Raw genomic sequence first — 27,725 nt, forward strand, 5'->3', positions numbered from 1 at the left:
TAAATCAGCTTATATTTAATAAGAATACTCCCCCAATGAAGACAGCAGTCAACAAACAGTATTACATGCAGTATTAAATGCAGTAAAGCAGCTATTAAACTTACAAAGCTGTATATGCGTGTTTATCCTAGATGAAACGACCATGCAAGAATAATCAAATACATTACAAAATACTTGGGTCACATAGGTGTGCTTCCTTAACTAGTTTGAGTACTGTACTTAGCTTGGTACTGACATGAGAACACGTTTAGAAGATTATAGTGCAAGTATGCAGTATCAGTGAATACTAGTATAACTTCCATAACACTTTTGGATATGGAATTTTTTTTTTTTTTTAAAACAGCTTCTTCAAAAGACAACCCAATACATTTTAAAAAATATTTTATATGCTGTATATACATAAAACTAAATAGCTACTCTATTGTTAGTTTCATAATTTACACTTGATATTTCTCCAAAATAAAAATAAAATAAAACAGAACAAGGACATAGTTTTTTTTCCCCCCTGCCAAAGAAATATATATTTGTGATTTGAATTATTGATTATCATACAGTTGTGTTAGACAGGAAGGAGACATGGTTATTTGACATAACCATTATCATACATTGTACAATTGATTTGAATCACAACTATTTCAAATAGCAAGAAAGTAATGCAATCACTTACAGAAGACAGAGATATATTATAAATTAACATGTCTTCAATTTATATCTAAAATTCAATAAGCACACCTTCCCTCTGCCAGTTTATTTGTTCATGAATTCTTTTTTGATATATACAAAAGAGAAATACATATTTTGTGTCATTTGTTTGCTATCTATACTTTAAAAATCGGGTTGTAATATTTGCAAAACAGGTTATCATAACAAAGTCAAGATCGATAAGGGGTTTCTAGTGTTAATATTAATAAAAACTGTAATTCCAATCCACCCGCTTCAAGATATATATGTTTTTGAAACAGCTTAAAATATGAATCTCAAATACACACAGCTATGTGCTTGATATTTCCACCACAAATTAAAAGTAACAGATGACCACGGTCACAAAAAAAAAAAATCCATACTTTATAGCAAGCATAAGGCTGCAATGTCAACATGCATTGCAAACATTTACAACCAACCTCTGTAATGTACACATACACCCACTGCTGTACAGAATAAAATAGAAATAATATTGTAATGCTAAAAGATGAAAGCAATACAAAAATCTCTAAGAAATTCTGAGTTGAGGTGTAACAGTTAAAAAAAGGTCACTTAAAATAATTTTGAAAACAAAAGTAAAATTACCATCCCAAATGCTAAAAGGCATGTTTTTTATAACACTCTACGTTTAAAATAAAATGAAAACATTTAAAAAGTGTAAGGTACAGTTAATATTCTACCTATATAAATCATATGTACAAGGCCTACAAAATATATAAAATCAATTCAAATATCAGACTCCAGACAACTGTCACAATACGGACCTGCAACTTCTGGACTGCAGGCTAGGTTAATTACTGAACAATGCATCGCCTTTTTATTATGATGATGATGATGATGATGATTATTACAATTTAACAATATTTTCAAATCAGCATTGTACTAATGAATTAATACATTTTAATACCTAGCCTTGATCAGTATTCCTGTCCAAGCTCTTCTCAAATATGATCAAAGATCACATGTTGGAAATGACCGTTAAGTATGTACTTTATCATCTGAATCTTTGGAAGATTTACAGGAACCAACTAATGCAGCATATTCTTACAAATTATTCTTTTATTACTGGATTTCTTCCACGTAGTTCGCTGGGTACAAGCCAATTTGGCCACTACTCAGCCGTCCTTTGCACCAGCCTTGTTCATCCTCATTTCCCATTTTGGTTAGACTATCACCTTAAAAGAATGAAGGAAGAGAAATAGAAAGTGACTCAATGTCTTATCTGTCAGATACAATAGCCACAACCTTAACCTTACCCATACAGAAACACTACAGATACTGTCCAAAAAAAATAGAGCAAGCTTCAACTGCAACTGAAATATACTGCTCTGAATATAATATTTAAATGCTTTAAAAAGGAGTAATCATTTTACATACGTGTAATAACAAACTGCAAAATTGCGTTGTGGTTTCTGGTGTTAACTAACATAAACTGGGGTCTAACCCCCCGCCCCCCCCACGACAAGAGTTCGGGAATAAAAGAAGAGCACCAACAAAAGTTACCTGCTTTGAAACTTAGCTCATCCTGCTCCTGTCCCTCGTAGTCATACAGCGCCCGCACCGACACCTCTATCCCCGGGGACGGCTCCTCATCAAAGGGGTTGCTGTTGCCGTTAGTATCGGTAGAGAAAGGGTTGGTAGTCTCCTCGTCAGACGAGTCTTTGTTTTTTTCACAGCTGCTAACATTGCAGAAAAGAAGAGAGAGAGATCCTTAGAAAGAAAACTGCAACACCATTCCACCAACTGCCGTTCAGCAAAGGAGTGTGATTGCAGCCTTGCTTATAACAACCCAGAGAAACAAAAACCACAGTACAATTAATGTTATAATTTGACAAAAAATGTGTTATTCAATTGAACGTACTGTATACAGCCCTTAAGACATGTTGGTAATTTTTTTTTATGAATACAAGGTATTTTGTTATGTTTTAGTATGGTGTACTTCAACAAAACGCATGGAGACATTTATTGGAGTATAAATAATTTAAAAAGTTATGTTTAAAAGCTAAAATGTTTTTTTTTGTAAACATGAAGCTGAATCCCATTCCATTTCCCCCCAGCAATTGTTAAAATCTAATAAAAGTGTGTGTGGCACAGTTGCTAAGAAAATGTATTCTAGAATTATAAATCATGTTTTATTCATGGACCATTTCTACTGTGGCATTGAATAAACTTAATAAACTAGCTAATCACTAGTTTTGTTCTTCAAAGCACTGCTTGAGTCGCAGGGCCACAGATCTAACAACATAAATCATAATTTTTATTGGGGCCTCTATGATAGAGGATATTCACAATATAAAATGACTTGAGTTTATTCCACCCAGACCTACCCCCACAGGAACCGAACGTTTAACAACAGTTGCAATGTATGGGTAAATGATTTCACCCGGTAGAACGGGATCATTGTCAGTATAAATATCTTGAACTGAGAGATGTGTTAATGAGCCCTACAACCACAAGAGAGCACCATGCTGCCAAAAACACTACAATAATATCATTCAGACACGGTTTTTGCAGACAGCCACTTAGAGATTGCACTCACAGATCAGACAAGGGACCCAACATGAACTAAAGCTGCATATACAATCAAACCTGAATAACATTTCTTTAGTATGCATATATCCTATGTTAAATCACCTGTAGAAAAAGACCACCCACCTCGAAAGACAACTTTGACAGTCTTTTTTTTTTTTTTTTTTTTTTATCAGGTTTGACTGTATATAAGCAGAAGACAAAAGTATTGAAAAAAAATCAAGGCAGGTTTATCAGTCAAAGTAAGTCCCATAATCAGAAAGACACGTTATTGTTCAGAAAAGTGTAAAGAAAGTAGTCCATATCCAGTGTCCATGCATTAGCAAACACAGCAACCTGAAACGCTCAAAGAGAATGTAAGAAGGGAAAAAAGACAGAATTAAAACAAATTAAAATATTCTTTCACCAACTTTTTGGTTTTAATTTCCTCCTTTTTTTCACTGACAGGACTGCTGTTTTTTTCTTCTTCCACTACTGCTTCTTCTTCAGCTTCATCTTCAAACGGGTTATAACTGGATTGTACCGAGCTATTCGGCACACTAAGGTAGCTATTTAGGAGATAGAAAGCATTATAACCAGAGCACCCTTGATTCCAACCATCATTAAGCAGACATGCAAAAAATATAAATTCATTTATTTTCCCTCCTTTTCTTTATGTTTCTTGTTTTCTCAGATAGCACCAATATAGGCGGTATTTCCATGCAGTTTAGAAGCTCAGTTCTCTCTATTATCGTGATAATGTGACACACACACACATATCAAGCACATTCGTCACGCTGTAGGCAGTGCTTGGCCAAAACATTGTACGACTTAAAAGGCTAGGTAACTCGCCTTCTCATGCTAAAAAGCAGCACGAATTTACCACATAGGAAAAAATAAGCATACAGTATGAGGGGTTTAGAGACCTCTTCATTCAGTGTTAAAAAAATAACATTTATGAGACGCACCATTTATTCAACGTTTCAAATTATTGCCATTTGACTCAAAATGATAATGCTTTATAGTTTAGTTGTTTTATAAGCAAGCTTAAAAAAATACAAATTAAAAAATGCCGCCACTTACAATAAATAAATAAATAAATAAATAAATAAACAAACAAAGCCCTTTGCAAAGCACAGAAAGATATTTTTTAATCCTTTACACTTGTGATCTTTGTGTGTGGTCAATGGATAGCTGATTGCTTTAAGCATAGACTTTTCGATTCCTTGGCAATAAGATGCAATTCATTGTACACTAGCATTAAGTAAAATTTATCATGTGTATCTACCAAGGCTGTGTGGGCCAGTGGTTAAAGAAACGGGCTTGTAACCAGGAGGTTCCCGGTTCAGCCACTGACTCATTGTGTGACCGTGAACAAGTCACTTAACCTCCTTGTGTTCTGTTTTTCACGTGAGACTGAATGAATTGTTAATGAATCTGCAGCTGATGCATAGTTCATACACAATAATAATAACAAATTAGCATAGCTGGGAATTCGTGGCAGTGGTTTCCTGTATTATTGCTGCAGGCTACTGACAGCACCATACTTGAGCGACCACCTATAGAGTTGAGTAAAATCCCTTAAACCTAATTCATTGAGCAAGATTTGTTTTAGTAGAAAACATGGGGGGGGGGGGGAATTGGTTCAAAAAGACAAATACAGGAATTAACATCAGCTGCAAGATCTACAGAAGTTCCAGAAAGTTACATAATGCCCAGCTGGATTAGCATGAGAAGTTTGCTGGAACTCGTATGGACTACCGGTATACTGGATCTCCAATAGCAAACAACAAAATATTTAAATATAACATTATATTGACGAGAGCCTTGCACTTTCCCTGCAGAATTTGGATTCAGGTATTTTTTATTATTATTATTATTATTATTATTATTATTATTATTATTATTATGTAGTGGGAAATGTGGGAGAGTAGGGTAGCCTATTGTAGATTTACTACCAGTATTTTGAAAATATATTTTGCACGAAACATTTTGACTAGATCATTTTTATAATATTACGCTTCTCTGTTCGTAGACTACCATAAGGATCAGAATTGCGTTATGGTTCTGTAGGAAAAATGTATATTATATACAGTATGTATATGTATAATAGGTTTATAATAAATATATATGCAGTCAAATATTCAGCAAATAGTACATGGATAGTACACAACGGTTTCTTACAGAATGTTTTTTTTGCAGAATATTATGTCTGTGTTTTTGTTTGGTTTCCCTTGCTTTTTTTATTATATTGTTTTGGTGGCCAAATGAGGCGAGCTGCACTTGCGGTTCTTCAACACAACCTAAAAACTTTGTGGAAACCCAGCTAAAGAAAGCTGTATGATATCAGTAGTTGTGAATGCAAAACTGGAACACAGACAGAAACATTTAAATATACCCTCCCTTATTTTAATATTAATGAGGTTGTTTGCATTTGGAAGGAGAATTTCTCTCCTTAAAATAAATCTACATGGAAATCAAAATTACCTGAAAGGTACTACCAAAATAGCGTGCAAAAAAGGCGAGACTTATTTTTATTTTTCCATGGAATCCCCTGCCATACATGATTTGTGATTTGTGTTGTTATACTGAACAACCCAAGAGAAATGTCCAGGCATTTGATTGCAGTTGTGACAAATACATACACAGTGCAGGTGGTTATTTTACCTTGCAGACATTGTGTACTAACATAATTAAAAAAAATTGTAATATACTGCAAGAGGTCTACAAGGCATTTAATAGTTATTTTTAAACTATCCAAGAATGCTGATATACACAATGAGTACTTTTCCAAGGCTTTTAGATTACCAGCCTCCTCTACTCACTCATACTGCATGTATTTGCATATCTGTCCACACAGCTCACATTACCTTCCTTATCTCACCACTGTTATCACTGCACAACTCAGTGGAGCACTGATGAATTTATTTTAAAAAGTTCAAACTAACCTTTACTGATTGTGGTCATTTCTAATCCAGTTGAAAAAAAACAGTTTGAAAGCAGTGTGTGCATTCAGATATTGTATAACGTATGTATCATTGCACTTAATGGCTAGAGCTGCAAAAGATCAGATCAAATACCATTATAGTTTGTGGCTGCATGTTAAATAGTTTAAACTCAACTTTTGCCAAATGTTACTTTCAAAGCACATATTTTTGCATTTATTTGTATTTTTCTCATTGTACATGCCCCTTACATTGGTTCCTGGCTGCTCTGATAAGGTGCCAATGTTTGGGGGGGCATTATTTTTGTCAATAAAAACACTTATTTGACTTACAGAACAAATGCAAATATTTTTTAGGAACTGTCAGTTTCTAACATGCTGTTTGTTTGCCTTACTTTACCTGCTGCTATGCTTGGTAACCTGGGCTGCCTGCTCGGAGGTCTGGTTCATCCCAGTCAGAGTTATACCATCTGTGTGCTTTTTCTTCTCTCTTTTACTGAGTGAACGGTTCAGATCTATAGACCAGTCCTAAAAAAATACAAATTAAAAAAAGCGAAAAACAAACAAATACATCATAATTTGTCCATAAAACTTAAAAATAGTGAAACTACATATGCATTTCAAATCGAAGCACAAGCACTCCTCCATACATTGACACAACCCACAGTGTGTTTAAGTTTTGAATTTTCAAAACTATTTCCTGCACTATTTCTGGGAAAGAGGGAAGGATGAAAGGTGCAGATCATATGTCTCATATGATCTATGTTGATTTCTGGTTCCTATTTGGTGGTTCTTATACTATTTTTAATGCCTGTACTTTGCTCTCCAGTGCCAATGATGTTCAGTTCCAGAGTTTACAAATGTCTGGTATCACAGAGCCTGATTAGCACTGATCATGGACCACCTTACCTTTGGTAACACTAGGTAGTCCAAGATTGGAGCTAATCAAAGGTCAGTGAAACAAGCCGACTTATACATTTAAAGATCAGTATATGGAGGAAACTGTTCAGAACAGATGCATCAGTTTTTCTAGTGCAAAACACTTGGCATCACACTTTTTCACATTTCGCAAATTTCTGTTAAGACTGGTGCTCATGACATCTGCTGAGTTGTTAAGACTGGAGTCCTCTCCATTTCGCCACAAAGCATGGATTGAATAGAACAAGAGCTGGCATCACACACAACAACTTATTTGTGCAAGAAATTCAAAGTTAATAATCTACCAGTGATATGTTACATAAATGGGGTGCAAAGCATCAATGCTGCCAGCATCTCAAGAACAAGCACCAACCATGGCTTCTGAGATACCAGTAAACACCACCATGGACTCTTTTCACTGACTGCCTTGGTGTGCATTTTGGCAAAATCATTCATGTTACTGCTGTGTATGGGAAATGTCACTAGAACTAGAGTAGAGTAAACAGGTTTATAGACTTACTGTAGAACAATCTACATATGGAAAATTCACTGCATTATCATACCGTCACAGCTGATACCTCTAGACTGCAAATGGAATTGCTCAAAGTTTATAAAAGGAAACACTGCATATCAAGATAGTTTTCGGTGGTTTCCCGTTTAAATCTCCAAAGTGCGGACTAGCCATGTGCTTTTGGTACATTTTCATGAACGTTTAAACGCTTTGCAGTGTCAGCGTTTAAACCATATCTACACACACACACTCTTTATATTACATTCTGATACTGACAGCCCTGGTTAGTATTTTCTACGCAAATAAATTAGCAAATAACGTTTTAACATCGCAAAGACATAACTACAAAGTAAAAAAAAACACAGAGACATAAAAGTATATATTTAAATGTTTATATGTATGGTTGTAATTAAAGTTGCTAGTGGAGATATAACTATATACATATTGAACACATTTTTGGATAGTATAATGTTCTTAGAATAGTGTTTTTCTTAAAGGTTCATTTAACAACAAACAGGAACTTATTCCGTTTTTTTGTTGTAGTTTTTTTTTTATAAGTAACTTTGCCCAAAATTATATGGTTTTAAAAAGAAAATAAAAAATTTTTAAAAAAAGAGACTAACATCACCCCACTGTACAGCGCTAATGCAAAATGGCTACAGGAAAGCAAAAAAAAAGAGAGTTGTGCTTACAATTGAAAAAAAGTTGGAAACACTTTCACTTCTGGAAAAGGTAATTACCAGGGATAAAATAGCACAATATTTTGGAATTGTAAAGAGCACTGTGACATATTAAAAAGTTTGCCTCAGAGATTTAAAAGTTTGCGGTCTTTGATAGTAAGGGTGGGATTTTTTAGATCTATTGTTGCTCGAGACTTGAGCATTACAATTTCCGAGTACTCGAATCAAACGCCACTCTCCTCTACATAAACCTCCCAAACATTACCACAAGTCCTGTTTTAAATGCCAAACTAACATACAATCAAGTAACATATTAAGTAATTAATATAATGTTTGCCTTCTTGTGCAGTTAATTGTATTGCAGGTAGCAGTACCTAACTATTTGTGGTTTGTGTAACCAATTGTGAGGACAGGGAATGTGTGATGTAAACTAACTCCACAACATTACTCCGGCAAGGAACCTTACAGTATGCATAAACTAATCAAACTATTTGTTGTTGTTACGCCTATGTTTGATGTCTATATGTGTACTTGTGTTTGTGTTATTGTGTTTTTTATTTTATGTTTCCAAACAAATAAAAAAAAATGTTCACAAAAAAAACAAAGCTATTTGTTGTAGTTAAGCATGCTGCAAGTTTTTCTTCCAATACATTGCTACATCTTGCCATCCTGTCTACTGGACAAATTATCAAACTGGGTACAATGTTGTGAAATTTTTTTTTTTTTTTTAATTAACACAGAAAATGATTGAAACAAACAATGGGTGTAATGAAAACAAAAGTATTCACTTACATATTTAGGTTTTGTATATGTTCTCAAAAATTAAGCAATCTGTGCATTCTCACCTCAAACTGTGGCCAGTTCATAGCCATTCCTGGCCCATTGTTAGATCGCCACCATTTCAGGTCCTCTTCAGCATCAGCCATTTGAATAGTCTGTTCCAGGTCATGATAAATACCAACATAGCTGAAAAGAAACACTAGACATCTTGAGTGGCCCAACATGAATGATGAATTAATAAAATATTACAAAAAAAAAAAAAAAAAAAAAGAAACTATCAAATCATCTGAAACTTGTGACTTGACCATCAGCCAACCAAATCCTATTTGCATAGCACGAGCATGGGAGTGGGGGTGGGGTGGTGTGTGTATCCAGACATGCTGTAGCTTATGTAGCTGACACAGAGTGGTGAATGTTGGTATTGATGCAGAACAATTTAATTATCAATGCCAATGTATGCCAGCCTGCATTTGGGAGGCTGTGGGGTGTGGAGTGGTTACAAATGTTGATTACAACAATCAGTATTAGTGTTGCAGTAAGTGGCAATTACAGTAGTTCAGACTCGGTTTTTACCTGGGGTTGGTTGACAGGTCTAAATGCTTTTTGACCTCTAGCAGAACCTCTTTGAAGAAGCCAAGTCTTTTCTCCTCAAACTGCTGGCATTGCTCAAACACCTGCTCCATATTTTCAATGTACTGAGGATTGCACTTATCCAGTTCTTCAAGTGATTTTTTATATTTTTCCTTTATCTTTGAGAAATAAAAAATAGACAGTTGAAAATATAAAGACTTTACAGCTCCATGAACTGCACTGAATTACCCCCTCAATTCCTGTATAAGCCATATAAACATAAGCTGGGGTTTGAAAGAACCCTACTATCAAGAATGGATTTGTTCCTCATGTGTATTCCAGAGAAACGGCTAGCAATATCAGTTATGCAAAAAGAAACATAATTACTGGAAAATGCCTGTGCTGATGTCTTTGTAACTTTCAGAATATTAAGCAAAATCAGCTGAAAAAGAAAAGTAAAATAATAATAATAATAATAATAATAATAATAATAATAATAATAGACAGAATCTTTATTCACCTTCTGAACTTCCTGGCTGGACTTTTCTACTCTGTCTTGTAGTTTCTTCATGGTCTCTGGGTTCATGTTTGGATCAAGTTTGCTGGCATTTTCTCTGGATATTGCTAGCTTCTCATCTTTGCAGGCAGCATGGTAGGCTTTCTTAATAGAGTCCATCTTAAACAAAATAATAAAATATTATTAGCTGCTTATGTCACCACATTTAATGAGAACACACACAATAAAAACATGTTTTAAACAAGGCTGTGGGAATTGACCTTGTGTTCCCTGCTTGGCAAGCTACAATAGATATTCCATGTGAGACAACAATTTCAAAACTTGAAAATCATAGACCGAGACAATTTTGTGCAATTACAATTACACAAAAAAATGAAAACCCCTATAAACAGTACTGTAGGTCTATCAAAGTGCCTTACTGGTACTGACAATGCTGGCATTTGAGACGTTTAAGGGACAGAGATGGTTCCTATACCGACGGTCAAAAAAGTGACATAAGAATATTCACAAGTAGACAATGTATGTAAATGTATGTGGTAACGTAATGTGTCTTGTTATTCATATGGGAGTTGTGCGAAACAACTGAACCTAACAGAGAATCACAGAATACATTTATTTATTTATTTTTATTTTTATTATTATTAGCTATGTACTGAGAATCTCTGAAGGAGTTGCCACAAGACTATGTATCCCCTCAAAAACAGTAAGTTCCATTAAACTCTCTGCACCACATACAATAAAGAGTTAAATAAAGGAAAAGCCCCTCAGCCAACAAGATATTAACATACCCAAAATGTTTCCATTGTAACTTAGATGTGACCTTTTAAACATGCCATGCTAATTCTGTGTGATTTGATTAAACTGTGACAAACTATTGACTAGTTGTGATTACAGAAAGTCGGTATAAATGTATTGTAACAGTTTGATTTCAATAACTTCATTCACAGCCAGTGCAATTTACAAAAAGAAAGCCAGCAGTGTAAATAGAAGCCATTTTTATGCAGACACAGGCGCACTGGTGCAGAGCCCACAGCTCTTTTTGATAGGTGTAAGCACACAACTAGCTGTAGGAAGGAACTGTGAAGGAAAAACAAAAACAAAACTGAAAAAAGTACAATCAGTTACACTCAGTTTACCAGACACTGTCTACAAGCTAAACTATGAATTCCTTCTTTTAAAAACTGTATGATTATACCACTACAATGCCATCTCTAACTTACAGTACATCGATCTCTGGAAGAGCTTGGTTTGTTTTAATTCCACATGTGAAAACTTTTTTTTGTTTTTTAAACTTTGTGGTGGTTCTCTTGCCAGCATCCTCAGTTATTACATGTTATGAATTTTGATTCACATTTGAAAAGGATTATTGCTGGAATTATTTGCACACTTCAAAACTGAATATTTCTTTAAGGGAACTATGAACACACACACGCAATGCATATAAACATGAATGCAATCTTAAATAAGGGGAAGAAAAAAAAAAAAATTGCCCACCATGCAACCTTCTATTAAAAAAATAACTAACCTCCTTGAGTTTCTTTGCCCATGGTTTCTGAGCCTTTCGAAATCCATCTTCAGCTTCCTTTGTTTCTTTAAACCCTCCTATCATTTGTTTATGAAAAGCCTCTTTTTGCCAGTTTTTGACCTTCTCAAAATCTTCACTCATTAGCAGCCCTTTTACTTCCAGGTGCAGCTCACTGACTTTCTCTGCTTCAGTCATTATGGCAGTCCAGGCTCGTTCTAAAGTCCCATACTGTGGTCCTATGTGACGCAATGCAAATTATATTAAATAAAAAAATTATATTTTATAATATATATATATATATATATATATATATATATATATATATATATATATATATATATATATATATATATTGTTTCTTCAAAAACTTAAAAAGGGTACATAAGGACCTTTTTATTTTATTGTTACATGTTCCCATGTGTTGCCAACTGTTAACGTAAGGTGTGTATTGTTTTACATTATTTTTATTTTTTACATTTTGACCACTTTTTTAAACTTTTAAATTGCAATCCCTGCCTCAAGATGGCTTCTCTTGTACCTGCATGGAGCTCTCAGAACTACATTTCCAATCAATCTCCTGCTCACTAGTAAATCCATCTCAGTTACATATGTGAGCAAGAGGATAATGGGAAATGTAGTTCGGAGAGGTCCATGTGGGTACATGGGAAGCCATCTTGAGGCAGGGAATGCAATTTAACCCTTAGCGGTCCATTTATTCAGCGCGTCTCAGGCGTGTCAGGTCCAATTTATTTTCACACGCGCAGTTTATTTTAGACGCGCTGTTTAAAAGAATTTTCTTCACAGTAAAAGACATTTAAAAGGCACAGCATATCAACAGGACACTCAGTACTGCATCTCCAGCCCCACCCCTTGTTCGTTGTATTTTTCACATACCTCTTCATAGTAGTGCATACCGATAAATCATCTCCTGATTACTTGTTTTATCACCAAACTCCTCAATAATGCGATCCGTCATTATTTTATTACTATAATATCTCAAAAAGCTCTACAAATGTCTGTGATATTCTGGATGTGGAAGCAGCTATCTTGTTTGTTTATGTCCGTGTTATCTCTGTGGTGCCAGGGCTAAGTGTATTGCTCAGATCCACCCCCCTTATTTATTTATTTTTATTATTATTTTTTTTCTTTTCTCGGCTCCTATCGGTCTCACTCGACCATTGAATGGTTTTCTCTGCTTTTTCTGGAGAAAAAACGATTAGAGACCTGTTTTTTTACGTCTTTTTGATGATGTCGGACAGGGTCCGACACTGGACCGGAAAGGGAAAATTGCAATGTCGGACCAGGTCCGGTATAGGACCGCAAGTGGTTAAAAGTTAAAAAAAAAAAAAAAAAAAAGTGGTCAAAATGTAACACACCCCCCTTACGTAAACAGTTGTAGCAACACATGGGAACATGTAACACATGTGCTTATGTACACTTTAACACAATGATAAGATATTTACTACTCAAAGGAGTATTACAGAATAATTCATCGAAGAGCATTTAAAATCTGACCAGCATGTTCCATCATGCGGTTTAACATTTTCCATTTGCACACGCCAACATAACTGCATTCAAAATGTTAAATGAAACAAATCTGGACTTAGAGATAAGAAGCACATTAAGATTTTAAATATTATCCCAATTGTATTTATTTTAAAATGTACCTTTTTCTGTATTTTGCTTCCATCGTTTAGCCCACTCTGTAAGCTGCTGGGCGTAAGACTTTTCTATACGTGCTCGTTCATGGATGCAGTTCATGAGGTCATTACACAGCCTGTTCCCATCGTCAATGCGTTTTACTGTACGCTTATAGTTTCCAATCTAGAGTATGGAAAGAAGGGAAATATGTGTATTACACAGAACGTACACCCTTTACTGATTTCAGTTCTTTTCTTTGAGAGTTTAAGAGGGGGAGGGGCCTTAGCAGAGCCTCACGCTCACATTCCATGCTGTACACAAGATTCTCGGGAGGGGTCAGGTGGGATCCTAATACCTGCAGCACAGGAAGTGAACAGACCCAGGAAGTAGAGGGCACCATTTTTAAGCAGGTTGGAGATTTGTAACCATTTTTTTCCTAGAGAATACTGCAATTTATCTTATGGGCAGCAGTGTGGAGTAGTGGTTAGGGCTCTGGGCTCCTGACCGGAGGGTCGTGGGTTCAATCCCAGGTGGGGAACACTGCTGCTGTACCCTAGAGCAAGGTGCTTTACCTAGATTGCTCCAGTAAAAACCCAACTGTATAAATGGGTAATTGTATGTAAAAATAATGTGTAAAAAATAATGTAATTGTATGTAAAAAATAATGTGATATCTTGTAACAATTGTAAGTCGCCCTGGATAAGGGCGTCTGCTAAGAAATAAATAATAATAATAAATAATAATAATAATAATAATAATAATAATAATAATAATAATAATAATAATAATACATACAACTGAAAATGAACAAAGACAAAGGTTTTTTTTCTTGATGGTTTTATTAAATGCATGATGTTTGATATTGATTTGAAAGTCTGGAAATTAAAAACAGTAGCAATATAAAAAAAGAAAGCATGTTTGTTAGCTGGAACCACTAAATCTAAAAAAACTTTACACGTTTGATGTGGTCATTTTTGTACTGTGAAAAAACAATATTTAAATAATAATTTTGTTGGTCTACAGCAGTGATGTTTGTATGAAACAGCTGCACTTAATTATATATTTTACAAGGCTTTTGCTGGGTTCAACTTTGGCACAGGTTTTAACACAGGGTGTGACATTAAATCAGCTTCTCAGTTTAAAAGTCATACCTCCCAAAAGCTGTCACTGGAAACCTCGAACATAACAGAAGCAGTGTCATCATAAGAGCCTGTCATTGCTGGGCTTTCTTCCCTCCAAGTTCAGGGTTCTTCAATAGCTGAAATAAATTTAAAACAAAAGACAAAAACTAGAATTAGATGGATTTTAAAAAGAATAAGTCTCAGTAGCTGGGTTTGGATTAAGTTTGAGGGGAAACATTAAATACTGCAAGGATTGTTATACATTACTTTGATCCATGAGTAACTTAAATTGAAATCCTACAGCAAAATACATTTAACTCAAGAAGTTAGAAACACTGCGCACAAAAAAAAATAAATAAATACAAAATTGCGTACCCAGTACTTCTTTTTAGTTCATATACAAACACTGGACTGCACAAATGCTCTGCAGGCAGGGTTGGCGATTTTTTAGATTATTAAAAAAAATAATCTGATTTTTTCTTATTTAAATCTGATTTTATTAATTTTTTTCAAATTACGGAAAAAATTGGATAGTATCGTAGTTGTAGTTCCAAATATTGTAAATGTAACGTTCTTAGGATGTTGCAAATGGTGGTTTGTGAATAGTTACATACCAAATTACTCAAAATCTTAAATGAATACATAAATAAAGCACATTATTTATCAGTGGTGGCTGGTGTGTTTGGGGCTGACCGCAGTTTAAGGGGATTTTCAAATATTCCCCCCTTTAACATGTTTTAAACTGCCAGATATACCTTCAAATGGGGAGGTACCGATTAAAAAGTTGTTATTACAAGACGAGATTCCCTGCTTTCACATTCACCTTCAATCCATGTATTGTTTTCAGTACCAGTCATTGATAATGGGAAAAGCGTCTTCCGATAATCTGAAATATTTAACTTCTCACGTTTGAAGGATGTAATTGCTGGATAGGGAACAAGCTATGCAATTAATTTAATCTCCATTATTATGTAACTTAAAAGCAAACTATTTATTTCAAATTAAAGGGAGTGGTTCCAAAGATGTAGTGTTCATTGACCCAAGCCAACCTATCAGTACATCTCAACTCATATTCTGAAACACTGAAAAACAGGTGCTAACGAATGTCCATTTAAGTTGTATCACAATTGGATGACTGATTTTCAAGGTATGTCTATACAAAATGAAGTTTTTGCATGAAGCAGAAGAAAAAGGTGCATTTTTTTTTTTTTAAAACTCTTTACACACACTATTACTGCCTGTTTTTCACTGTTTTCATTTATGTATGTAACTACTGGATAGTTTGTACTGCATGCATATAACATATCAAATAAAAGGCCACAAAATGCCCTTTCATATTATTTAAGTTGCAACAGGATACTATACGTGGTAGAGATGAGAATATATGTTAAAATAAATAACTAAAAAATAAAAAAACACTTTTCCAAAAAAATCATGTTTGGTCACTGCTATATATATTGTAATCATAGATGAATAAAAAAAAAAAAGCACCCATTGAACCTCAATATGAAATGAACATGGGGGGGGGGGGTTGAGCTTCTAAAGCTTTCCAACGACACCCCCCCTTTCAGTCTAGCTGCTTCAATGACGGAGTAATAGACTCAAAACTAAACCTAAGCTGTGAACTCTGTCACATGATGAGAGGCTTAACTTCAGGCAGTCATAGTTCCAGCTAGGAGTACCGCATGCACACACTGAATACGTCTTCGGAAAGCCTTGAATCTGTACTTTTAAACAAACCAGGTGGCTTTTATGGTGCCCGAGTAATATGTGCATAACCTTCGGTGCGCTGGCGCCCCAAAATTAATGGGGCTGAGTTTTAAGAGTTAAAGTGAAAGTCACCGCTTGCAAAACACCTAGATAGACTTAATCGTATTCTTTTTTTTCAGAACTGTTTACTTATACTGCAGTGTACTGAGTTTCTATAATGCTTAAAGATAGCATCCAGGAATCGCGTACAAGAGAATAAAGTCTCGTGGCACTTAATATCCAGCACTACATTTTTTTATTTATTTATTTTAACCAGAACTGCGTGATTCCCGCACTGAAATTCAAGCCCTGGTTTGTTTATTTTCTTTTACGTAACAGAAGTAAAATTAATTTAACCGATTGACTATAAAACAGCAATGACTGTAAAATCATTATCCAATTCAATTTAAACATGTAATACATGATATTAATAGAATAATAAGCCTCTAAGAATGATGAGGATTTTTTTTTTTTTTTTTTTTTTTTTTAATCTCATTATAGCAAACTACTTTTCCTTCCTCGGTTTGTGCTCTTGTTTGATGCACAACCCACCTTCCTGCAGTGGTTAAGTATGCTGCCCAGCTATTACTACGACTAACCTAATTTAACACAAAGCTTGTTTTTACAGCAAGTCATTCTTAAAGCTGTTGTGTCTCACAACCATGTTCAGTTGTTTTATAGTTAAATTTACTGTTGTCTTTTTACTATTCCTGTAATTTATCTTTCTGTAAAATTAACTTTTTCAGAAAGCAGACCTTGCTGACAAGTGTGTTTACACAACACAGACAGTTCTAGCTGTAGGGGTTTTGGTTGTAGGGAAAACATTCACCTATTGAGCTACAGTTTTCAAATACTCTTTGTACTACATAAACCTTGTTAAATATAAAACTATTGGGTGCTACACCTTTAATTCAAAGCCGTAGCATATATTATTTCGGTAGTTCTTAGCTTTACTCCTCTTTAGTAATTGCAGTTACAGTGTACCAGTAGATGACGTATGGCAAAAAGTTCTTGGCTAGCAAAAAGAAAGGCTTGTTTTCTACTGTAGCAAGTCTGCATATCAATATAAGGTCACGGTACATCTGTGCAGTTGAATTGTTTGCTCTTAAGCAAGGAAGAGAGGGAAGGAGAGTTTACCACAGTATTAAAGAATTAAAAGGTTTTGTGCCTGAGAGCGACATGCACCAGTAACAGTAAAGAGAAGCATTTCGGAGGAAGATTTTATTTTTTAGCTACATTAAGGACAGCAGCCAGACAACAATTTAATCAGAGGGCGAAGAGAAGCCAGATGGAGACTGGTACCATAACCAGTAAGCATGTCAATATAACACAAAAGTAAGTCATTCTAGTTAGTTATAATAGTTTAAAAAAAATGTACACTTAATTACTGCCGAGTCAACCATCAAAGCAGAAGTGCTTAAAAATAAACGAAGTGAAAAAAAAAAAAAAATCAAATATATCCATAACATGTCATCTTAAATGAAAATAAAAAACACACAATAATTAAGTGTAAAGCAGACATCAAAAAAGGACAGCAAAAGCTGAACAGCAGCATTTACATTTTGGCATGATGAGGTAACTACAGGGACTGAGACACAGAGGGCAATGCATTCATCGCTAGAGATGAAATTTAACTGGATAATGTCAAACTGTAGGCTTGTCAGCCAATTCCTGGCCAAGCTTTACATGTGTTTTCAATCATTTAAAAAGGATGGTTTACGACATGTATGGCTTTAACACTTTTGTTTTTACATTAAGACTGGGAAAGCGCCTATATAATTTGTTATTTAAGCTAAATATTCCCCATGCTACAGAAGGAGAACATTCACATATTGTACTAAACCCTATTTGTGAAAGGAATATTTCTGGACATTTAAAAAAAAGTCAGTTTAAAGTCATTATTTAATTCCTCTTTCAGAAAAAAAAAAAACTAACAGTGACAATATGTACATGTGTAAAAAATAAAATAAAATGGAAAAAATAATAATGTTAATGTTGACCTTATAAAGTAGCTCGCTACCGGCAATCACTTTGGTTACTTGAGAGCTGCTCACTTTACTGGTCATGGGTCAGTAAGGTACAGGCCCTCCAAGGAAACGCCCCGTAAAGTTTCTTCTTAAGTCAGTGTAAGGTCAGGCAATCACCGGCCTATACAGAGGTACTGTGCATTCTCTACTGCAGTGGTCCTCCATTTTTTTAACCACAGGCATATTTGTGTATTTCTAATAAGGTCGAGAGCATATTCACCTCTCTCTTTTGACATTTAACTACAGTACTGTACAGGAAGTACTTTACAGTGGATATTTATCAAACGGCATAAAAACAGATTGAGAGCACAATAGTAGACTGTCAATCTGGCAATCTGGAGGAAAAGCTTACATCACTGTCAGTGGTGTAGTCGAGCCGGAACAGCGGTATTTCAATAGGCAGAACCTTGACTTAAGCGTTAACTTAAGAATAATTTAGATGCATGCACACTGATGAAGCAATCTCTTTTCCGTGTGGAAATCAAAATAGTCTTTCTGTACCATGTCACTGAATAGGCATCAGGAACCAGATTCCCTACGCGCCACTACTGATGGTGCACAAATTGGAGTCTCTGTCTCCGATAACCGGCACGTATTTTAAATGTTTGCAGAGTCAAGTCACACACATCTCCTGATTCCTGCATAATTGTACGATTCAGTCAGTCGTCCTTGTGATGCAATGAAGAGAACATTAGGAACTTCTATTACAAACTACAATACTAAAGTTTAATAGGGCAAACAATGTTTTTAGTAAAAATGCTAATGAAGTAGCCAAATTGTGTTTTTTAAAGCAGCCAAAAACACACTTACATTTAAGATGTAATATATATTACAAAAGTATAAGTGCTACAGATTTATTAAAAAAAAAAATGAACACAGTAATGTTAAACTATGTATTTATTGATCTGCTTTGCTTGTTTTTTTCTCAATTTACAGTACCGGAACTGCAGGTTTAGTTTAGTTTTTTATCTGATGACATCAGACGCGGAAGGTCCAGGAAAAAACATGTATTTAGAATGTCGTGTAAAATTAAATTGTCCAGAACTGTCAGCGGATACATTCTTTAAAAATAAACTGAAAAACCATTATAAATTGTACAGTTCTTAAATTGGTGACGAATAAAAAATAACAGCGTTTGTGCGATTTGTAATTTTATTGGATGCAGAGCTCCAGGAAAAAAAAAGACAGGGGGAGGACGTGATATACCATACAGAATATTGTGGTGATTGAAATTCTGCACTGGTGATGACCTCATAATGCACGATAAAAATAACTAAACCACCAGAAACAGTATTTACCTGCACGATGCTTTCAGAACAAGACAAATTTGGCTGGAAAACTGCCAATCTGGCAGCACTGACTGAGGGAGTAGCCTATAAAAGTCGCATGCATTACCTATTAAACGTTACCTCAAGCTCAATGAACAAATAAAACAGGAATTTGTACAATTTTTGCTTAAGAAATCTATATTTTGTTGGCGTCCCAGTACTTTTGGATTTCGGACTACACCACTGATCACTGTACTGTACTGTATAGTACACCACTTTCTGGTGAGGATTAAATACCATACTGTGCAGTAATGTGGGGGGCTGAAGCACAGAACTGCTCTCAGGAGAGCAACATCACACCTGTTTTAGAAGTAGAGAAAAGGGTTTCAGATTACTGCAAATGCTTTCAACTACATTGTTGTTCAGAAGCACTTAGTGAATCAATAAATTACTGTATTTAAAGAGATACATAAAAGCATTCTTTGATGCTGTAGCAGTGATTCTTCTGGTGTCTGGTTGAAAAGAGATCTAAAGTTAACATTATCGTTCCACGTACTATACTGTTTGGGGACAAGGTTTTGATTTAATTTAAGTTGCATCATCAGAACTTTTCTCAGATGGAAGACAAGATGACATTAGGTGACTTGCAGGTCATCTTTTATTGGGAGTGCAGAAAAGTGTCAAGCGGTCACTCAAGCCAAGGAGAAAAGAGAGCACAGATTTCTTGGGTATGACGACATTCCTCTCCTGACCCTGCTTGCTGCTTGTGTTCTTTCTAACGCACCGAGGAGACAGTGTGATCATTCAAATGCAAGCTGACCTCATGCACTTTACAACAAACACTGCATTGAAATTTGTGGCACCCAGTGAACAGCATTTTTTTTTTTTTTTTTTACCCAAGCCTTTGTTTAAACTAAAGTACTGAAAATGTAGTTTATATATTGGCTAGAAAAGAATAACGAAACCGAATCCTTAAATGGAATTCAGAAAAAGTAAATTTGACAGTATACTTGGAATTCACATTGTCAGCAAGATTTTACCATTACTACAGCATGCAGCCACCGTATGCATGTACAGGTGTGATAGACCTCTGTGTTGCATCCCCAGATTCTGATAATATTTGTCTGATAATATAAGTCATACCTTGTGAGAATGAAGTTTGATCACAATTTGATAAGGGGTTGAAGTGGAAACGTAAATGAAATATTATGTACTTAAGACTTAAGACTCACAGGCACTTACTAAACTGTACTGTACTGTATGTACACTGCAAACGCACATTCTAATATTCTCAATAACTTGTGCGAAATAACATCCTACACAAATGTCATCCTAATTGGATAAGTTAGGTATTGCGTACAGGTATTTAAAACTATGGAGTGTGACATATAGTACTATACATATACATGCAGTACTGTAGGTGCCTCTACTACTGTACATCCCTGGCATACTGCATATTTATCTGTAAAGGTTAAAGATCACTATGTTCCTATAAAAACTAAATCCAGACAATTCAAATTACTGTAATTTTTAAAGCACTTATTTAGAGTTATACAGTAATTAATCCATTCAGTACCAAATTCATTTCTTAAATAAAAAGAAATCAGAACACAAGCTGTATGTATGTAATTTGATATATTACATTTAGACTTAACTTTTGCAGAACAAAATTAGAGTTACCATAACAGTATAGGTTGGAGAAAATTTACACAACAGGTAGATGCCAGTTAAAAATGCTCCAAAAAATTACAAAGTAGTCTGCCCTCACTAGAGGACAATGGCACTTAATGGGTTAATGGGATGGTGTGCTGTCAGAAATGTGTCTCTTTTTTGCTAGACCTTCCGGTACAGGACTTACTGTATCATGGAGAACTGCTGAAAATAATGGACTTGCCTAATTCAAAAATTAAACACACATTCCACAAACTTGAGATTACCCAGTTCCCAGGACATTTAAAAAGAAACATCTGCCTTCTGAGACTGTATATACAGCAACATAAATACAAACCGAGTTCAGGTTAATCTGTTGCAAGTCACATTTTACAACCAACTGTTTTGGAAAAATGTAGAAATATACAGCAAGTTGGATGTGCCATGTGTACTCAAAAAAAATTCAGACAAGTGTACAGCAGTTGAGAAAGCTAAATATTTAGATACAGTACAATTAATTGTAAAAGTTTTAACTAGACCACCTTCTGTTTCTTCTTTTTTCTTCCTTTAAAAAATACTCAACCAGTCCATTAACTGTTTATACCACTGCCACACCCAAACAGTCATGAGTTTCAGCAATTTGGAATAGAATCAAATGCCATCATGCACTCCTGCAGACTGACATCACTCTCTGTTTTAAGCCTTTCCAGAACATTCATTTTATTAAGCATTCAAAACAGCTGACAACAGCAATATTTACAGTATAAGAGTGCATCATTTAAACTACAGAACCTTCCAGAAAACTAAATTAGTACTGTACTTTTATGCATGACATTCACTCTATTGATGAACACAGACATATTATCAACACTTAATTAGCTGTTGCTGCAGTGCCTCAGACCACACATACCATATGCCTCAGGTTAGTACAAAACCCATTTATTTTTGTGGCTAGATGTGCACTGTTAGTAACCAAAAATCATACAATATAATTACTGATACATAGCATTCTCCACCTCTATGGGCAAGGTCAGAAAAGTAAAGCAGACCTGGATTTCCCTGACTCAGCTGTTTACATCGGGCTACTCCCTATTGCAGCATAACATTACAGTGCATTCAAAACAGCCCGGCAGTGCCACTGGCTCTGCACAGAACCTCTCTGCAGTAATAAAACAGAAACAATGGTAGTTTACAGCATTAATGTGTATGTGTGGCACGACAGAAAGTACAGTACCTGACAATCTTGTACTCCCTTCTGTTGGCTGTGACCTCAACATACACAAACTCAGAACTCACACAACATTTCATCACTTCCTGTCAGACACTAATTCTTGCAACTGCAGGAAAGGTAATTTCCAGCCTGCAATGCAAACATTTCGAAGCACATGCTATAAAACTATTTCTGATAATAAACTGCTACAACGTATTGCAGAATTGGCTTTAAGCAATACGCTGTGTATACTGTAGTTTGATTGGGGTGGAGGGGGTGGGGGTTCAAAATAGGACATTCATTATTTGTTTATTTGTGCTCAATCACAGGTGAAATTAGATAATTAAATTTAGTCTGGGTAGGCAGTGTAGTGGGTTAACCCTTCCAGGACCTGGCTTTCTGCCCTGTAAAAATACATGTCAGAGTAAACTGATGAGGAACATGCAAGGTCATGTGTGCATGCCTTTGGAGAGTATACAGTACATATCAGTGATCCTTAAGAGAGTATTGTACTTGAAAGCCTTCGCACCTCTAAAAGTCTGTGTTGTGAGGACTCAATAAGTGGGGCAGTCCTTCAGGTCAGGGCAATAGGCGGTACTTTGACAACATAACACCCACACCAACCTACTGCTTGCTACAAAGTATGCCATTAATCCCTTAGATTCATAAGTACAGATTCCAATTTGAAAGCAAGAAAGCAGTTTATAAAGTGGCAGTGTAGTCAAGCCAGGAGCTCCTGGAATTAATTCCAGCCAGCTCAGTACATTTTTAAATCTGTCAATCGATTGTTCAACATGCAGTAAAACTTAGCAGAAGCAGCGCCTCAGTGCTGACATGTTCTCACTTTTGAAATAGGAAATAGTTTCTGAAACTTTAAAGTGATTTTCATCAGTGGATACTGTATCACAACCACAAATGATTACCTTTGACCACTTACAGTACTGTATAACCACTAACCAGATCTCTGGCTTCATTAGTTTCTACAAAACAACAAATTGTTTGCATAGTAGCATACTGTCTGTGAACCTCACTACAGTAAGGAATGTTTTATTCATAGTTGCTACATTAACACATTAATCTTTACAATAGTGACTGTGTGTCAATGCATTGGTTTAAATACAGGTACTGTAGAAACCCATCTTTCAATGGTCAATTTTTAATATACTGCACGCGGTAGCTAGAGTATGGATCATACAAATACTGCGGTGTCTAATTGAAGCCTGTGTGGGAATTGCCAGAAAGATATGACCAATAAGTCCAGATTTTCAATTTTAATAAAAAAAATTAACTTACTTGCAGCGTGTATGTGACTGGTGAATAAGTGACTGGAATCTTCAGGATTTCTATACACTGTCTTTGGCCCCCTCAACTTAACCTACCAATTTACCCATCTGTAAACCAAATTTTTGGAAGGTAAATCTATATAATAAATACAATAGTATATATTTGGAAAGAGGCAGGATGCTTTATATTGCCATAGCAAGGTGATCAATTTTGCTTTTTTTTTTTTTTTTTTTTTTTTTAACGCAGTAGCTAACTACATCGAGAGTAGCAACTTCTCGGACTATAATATTATTAATATTATTATTATTAAGGCAGGACTAAATGAGACCAGTTAATGTAAGACTGTAGTTAATGCACACGCCATAAGTTAGCATTAAAGTATGTAAAGTATTTATTGGAAGTACTCATGACTCAAGGTCATTTTGCATTTTACTCACCCAAAACACAGTTTACACACCAACGGCTAGTTTCACAGAACCTGGTTAGCTGTAATCTTGGACTGCCTTACCTAAATTAACATTAAGTAGTAAATTACACAATGATCGAAAACCTTATCTGAAGCACCAACTGTAATCTTGAGGCACAGCATTTAATGCTACTTAAAAAGCAAATGGAAGTGGGCTTGTATTCTTTTCGTGTTTGGGTGTACAGCTGTTATGTCGTACAGCTGTTAGGTCCAGTCCTCTGAACAAAGAAACAAATCATCTGAATGTTTTCCAATCATAATACAGCGGGTTAGTGCATTGCTATTCTTAGTTCTGTGTAAGGAGAATAAGGTGCAAGACTGTCCTGAAGCCAATTCTTCCAATAACAAAAATGTTTTAATCCAACTTTGCAAACTGAACAGCAGCCGCAACATGAATAACTGTTCATTTGGTGTTTGGATGACTTGCTATAGCTCTCTTCCCAGTTCAATTACAGTACATTTCCCCCAGCTACAGCTATGCTAGGAACTAAACATTCATAATCAGGAGTGGTATGTCCTTGCTTAAGGTTATAATACATAACTAATTAGATACTGATTTACTAAGTTTTCTTTAGACTTAAAACACAAGGTACTGGTTTTTGGACCGTTCCTTGATCACAGACTACTTTTTATAGTGCAGATTATGGGCATGGTTTGAAAATGAAGCTGGAAGTTAAGGGTTCATTTTCATTCTGACTTGGGACATGCCGATAGTCATATTTAATAGGGAGACTGGTCAGCATTGCCTGAGGCAAACACCAAGGCTGGCTGCAATGTTTTACAGGAGTGGCTCAGCTTTGTTTTGACAACACACAGTTCAAGCAACTTTGCTGTATTTCCATACATTTTTTTTCAATATTGAACGGCTGTTACCAGCGTTGTTAGTACTACCAGAAGCAGTTCTTTGCAAGAAATGTTTTGGGGGTTTTTTGGGGTTTTTGTTTTTTTTTTATCCGCTGAACTAATTTTATTAAATTATTTGGAAGTGGTGATTTTCAAAATATCTAGCACTTATAAGACTTGTATTTCACTTGATGCCCATTTTTGATACCCCTGCAATTAACTGCTAATCACAGATTGAGCATCTTTAAAATTTGTTCGGGAACATTTACTCAAAACACATTTCGCAATTTGGGTATATCGCTTTACTGAAAGAAGGGAGAAGCTGGCTCTTCTTTTGCGTTTCGCTCTTTGCTTGTTTGATATTTTCCATTTCGCAATTGGAGCAAAATAATTTGCTTAAAACACTAAAATAACCTTTCATTTCGTTCTTTGATAATTTGTCAGTGCTCAAATCGCGAAATGGTTATTTTTATCGGTCACTGACCAAATCCTGACTTTGAGCGTAACATATATATATACAGTCTGCATCAGTTAACTCGACTGGAGGATAGCACATGCATCCTACCTCTAAATTCGACACCGCCCTTTCAGGTAACTCGACACTTATTACTGGTACTGAAGGGATAAAAACTATTAAAAAGGCTAGTGGATAACTGGACACCTGTACTCCCAGCGCCTCCTATCAAACTGGATAAAGCCATCACCGCACTGGACACGGTTCAGATGTTTTTGGCTCAAGAGGGCATTGAAGTCTCAGATCCTTGTCAGCAGATCTTTCAAAGCACATGTTTTTGCATGTGAAACAATCGACAGTGCTTGATTTCTGTGTGAAACTGTAAGTTGTTTATTATTGTTTTTGTTCACAGTATAACTTTTGCTATTCAATATATAATTAGACAGTACAAGCCAATAACTAAAAGTATAGTCAACAGTTTGTGCAGTTTGTGGTTGGATTGTTTTCTTAAAAGTTATTTTATTAATTCTTTATTAAACTGTTTTTTTGTATTCAGCCAATGAAGGACTTGTAGTCCGAAATGTCCTGATAATTGATTTGTAATCAATTATTCTACCTTTTTAAGTACCTGAAATATCCTTTTCTTTTTTCATATATATATATATATATATATATATATATATATATATATATATATATATATATATATAAAACAGCAAACATTCCACGGTGCTGTACCATTATTAACTGTGTATTAGCCTCTTATGCACTTTGTACTTGCAAAAAAAAGAATTTGGCAGCCAGTTAACACATAATGGACATAAAATCCAAAGTATCTTGATAGTATATCATATCATGATACTGTGCACTGTACCGTATCGAGGCTCCCTAAATGAGGAATTGCAGAACACTACCTCCAAGAATGGCATAAGGTTTAGACACATTCACTGCCTTGTTAACACTGATTGTCAATTAATAAACTATACTTCTATAATTACTTCACCTGCCTGCAACAAAATGTCTTCTTGTGGTTGCATTTATCTGAAAAAAGTCTGTTCAAGTTAAGTTTTAGTAGGCAGAAATGTAAATGCACTTTATGTTATATTAATGAAAAGCACCAAAATACACTTTTCAATACTACTTCATAAAAAAATAAATAAGTGTGTTTTTATATAAAACCACATATTATGTGCATATACTAGCAGCTGTGTTGTATACTTAACAGCCCGAGGCTGTAGGAAACCATATGACACATACAGTAGGCCCTATGTCACAATTATGCTTAAGGTCAAATTCCTTAGGTTGATAACACAGTAAGCAGTATACAATGCTGTATAATTAATTAACAAAAGTAGTACTGTCAGGTCAGGTCTTTACATAACACTATTTACAGGTCCACAGATTTAGCCTTACCCTCTGCGTTCCAATAGCATAGCGTCAGTAAAATAGTGAAACTCTTTCACCTTGGCTCTTCAGGTTAGCTTTGGATTACAGTTAGAGAACAGCGCGACCTTTGCAAAAACAAACATTGTAACAGACATTTACTAACACCTGTGATCAGCAAGTAGTTAACATCGAGTTGTTATAAAAATATTCAACATATACGGAAACTTGACGATACATGTCGTTATGACTCGCTTCCCAGTCCACACATCCTGCTTCAACATTACTCAACGCTATTCTGACTTAATCTAACCGTGTCCATTAGGTTTCCACTTTGGAAAATTCCAAGAGATAAAACTACACATAATAAACACGGTAGGTTGGAGAGTTCACTGTAAAGTGCATGGTATTTATGATTAAAAAAAAATAACAGGATAAACTTTGAAAACGCACCCGAATAAGGCGACATTGATTGATAAGACACATTATTATATTTCAAACATATTAAATTCACTTTCCGGTGTTATATACAAAAAATAAGCGTAGCGCTTAAGTGTATTTACTTGATATTTCTCCCTCGAGTAAGCAGACCAAGCCCACTGACTCAGTCAAGCAAGCCAGAAGAAGTTAGCCTGAGTTAACTTTATTTGCTCATGACAGAACACGTATTGTTTTAAAGACAATACTATATTAATTTTGTCACCCTTCGCAAGCACATGTTGGTTAAAATAGCACACACGTTTTTATATTTACCTTAATAATGACAAGCTGCAGACAGATACGTGTTAGTTCGCTGAGTTGCCCTCTCTCTCAAATTCGAGACTTCCTCCTTTCCACTTCTCCGCCAGCCAGCTACACACTCACTCAGATCAGTGGGAGCGGCGCGCCTCTCTAACGTCACATCCCAAACGAGAAAAAGTTGTCCAAGTTTTTGTGACGTAATGTTTATCAGTCGATATTTGAACATTTGGACA

The 27,725-nt window shown here is 35.3% G+C and overlaps 1 protein-coding gene across 4 annotated transcripts; it reads right to left on the bottom strand.

Moving 5' to 3' along the window:
• On the bottom strand, positions 1 to 27,667 carry LOC117419912 (protein kinase C and casein kinase substrate in neurons protein 2-like). Of its 4 annotated transcripts, none has more exons than XM_034033284.3 (11): positions 27,505 to 27,667; positions 14,448 to 14,554; positions 13,323 to 13,479; positions 11,656 to 11,891; positions 10,134 to 10,289; positions 9,617 to 9,792; positions 9,109 to 9,229; positions 6,555 to 6,682; positions 3,642 to 3,779; positions 2,206 to 2,378; positions 1 to 1,877 (listed from the first exon to the last, which is right to left on the bottom strand). In XM_034033284.3, the coding sequence occupies exons 2-11, from the start codon at positions 14,511 to 14,513 to the stop codon at positions 1,765 to 1,767; spliced, it is 1,464 nt and encodes a 487-aa protein (XP_033889175.3). In that variant the 5' UTR covers positions 14,514 to 14,554; positions 27,505 to 27,667; the 3' UTR covers positions 1 to 1,764. The 4 variants fall into 4 exon arrangements, with proteins under 4 accessions (XP_033889175.3, XP_033889174.3, XP_033889176.3 ...); XM_034033283.3 differs by having other exon boundaries at positions 2,206 to 2,381; XM_034033285.3 differs by lacking the exon at positions 3,642 to 3,779 and having other exon boundaries at positions 2,206 to 2,381.
• Between the last annotated feature and the right edge of the window lie 58 nt (positions 27,668 to 27,725).

Source organism: Acipenser ruthenus, chromosome 14 (assembly GCF_902713425.1).
Source record: "Acipenser ruthenus chromosome 14, fAciRut3.2 maternal haplotype, whole genome shotgun sequence".
Lineage (NCBI taxonomy): Eukaryota > Metazoa > Chordata > Actinopteri > Acipenseriformes > Acipenseridae > Acipenser > Acipenser ruthenus.

Coding starts and splice junctions, on each gene's coding strand:
- LOC117419912 (XM_034033283.3), bottom strand. CDS start 14,513: ATGACAGGCTCTTATGATGACACTGCTTCTGTTATGTTCGAGGTTTCC. Junction 10,290..11,655: donor GGGCAAAGAAACTCAAGGAG/GTTAGTTATTTT, acceptor ATTTTGTTTAAG/ATGGACTCTATTAAGAAAGC. Junction 1,878..2,205: donor TGAGCTAAGTTTCAAAGCAG/GTAACTTTTGTT, acceptor CATTCTTTTAAG/GTGATAGTCTAACCAAAATG.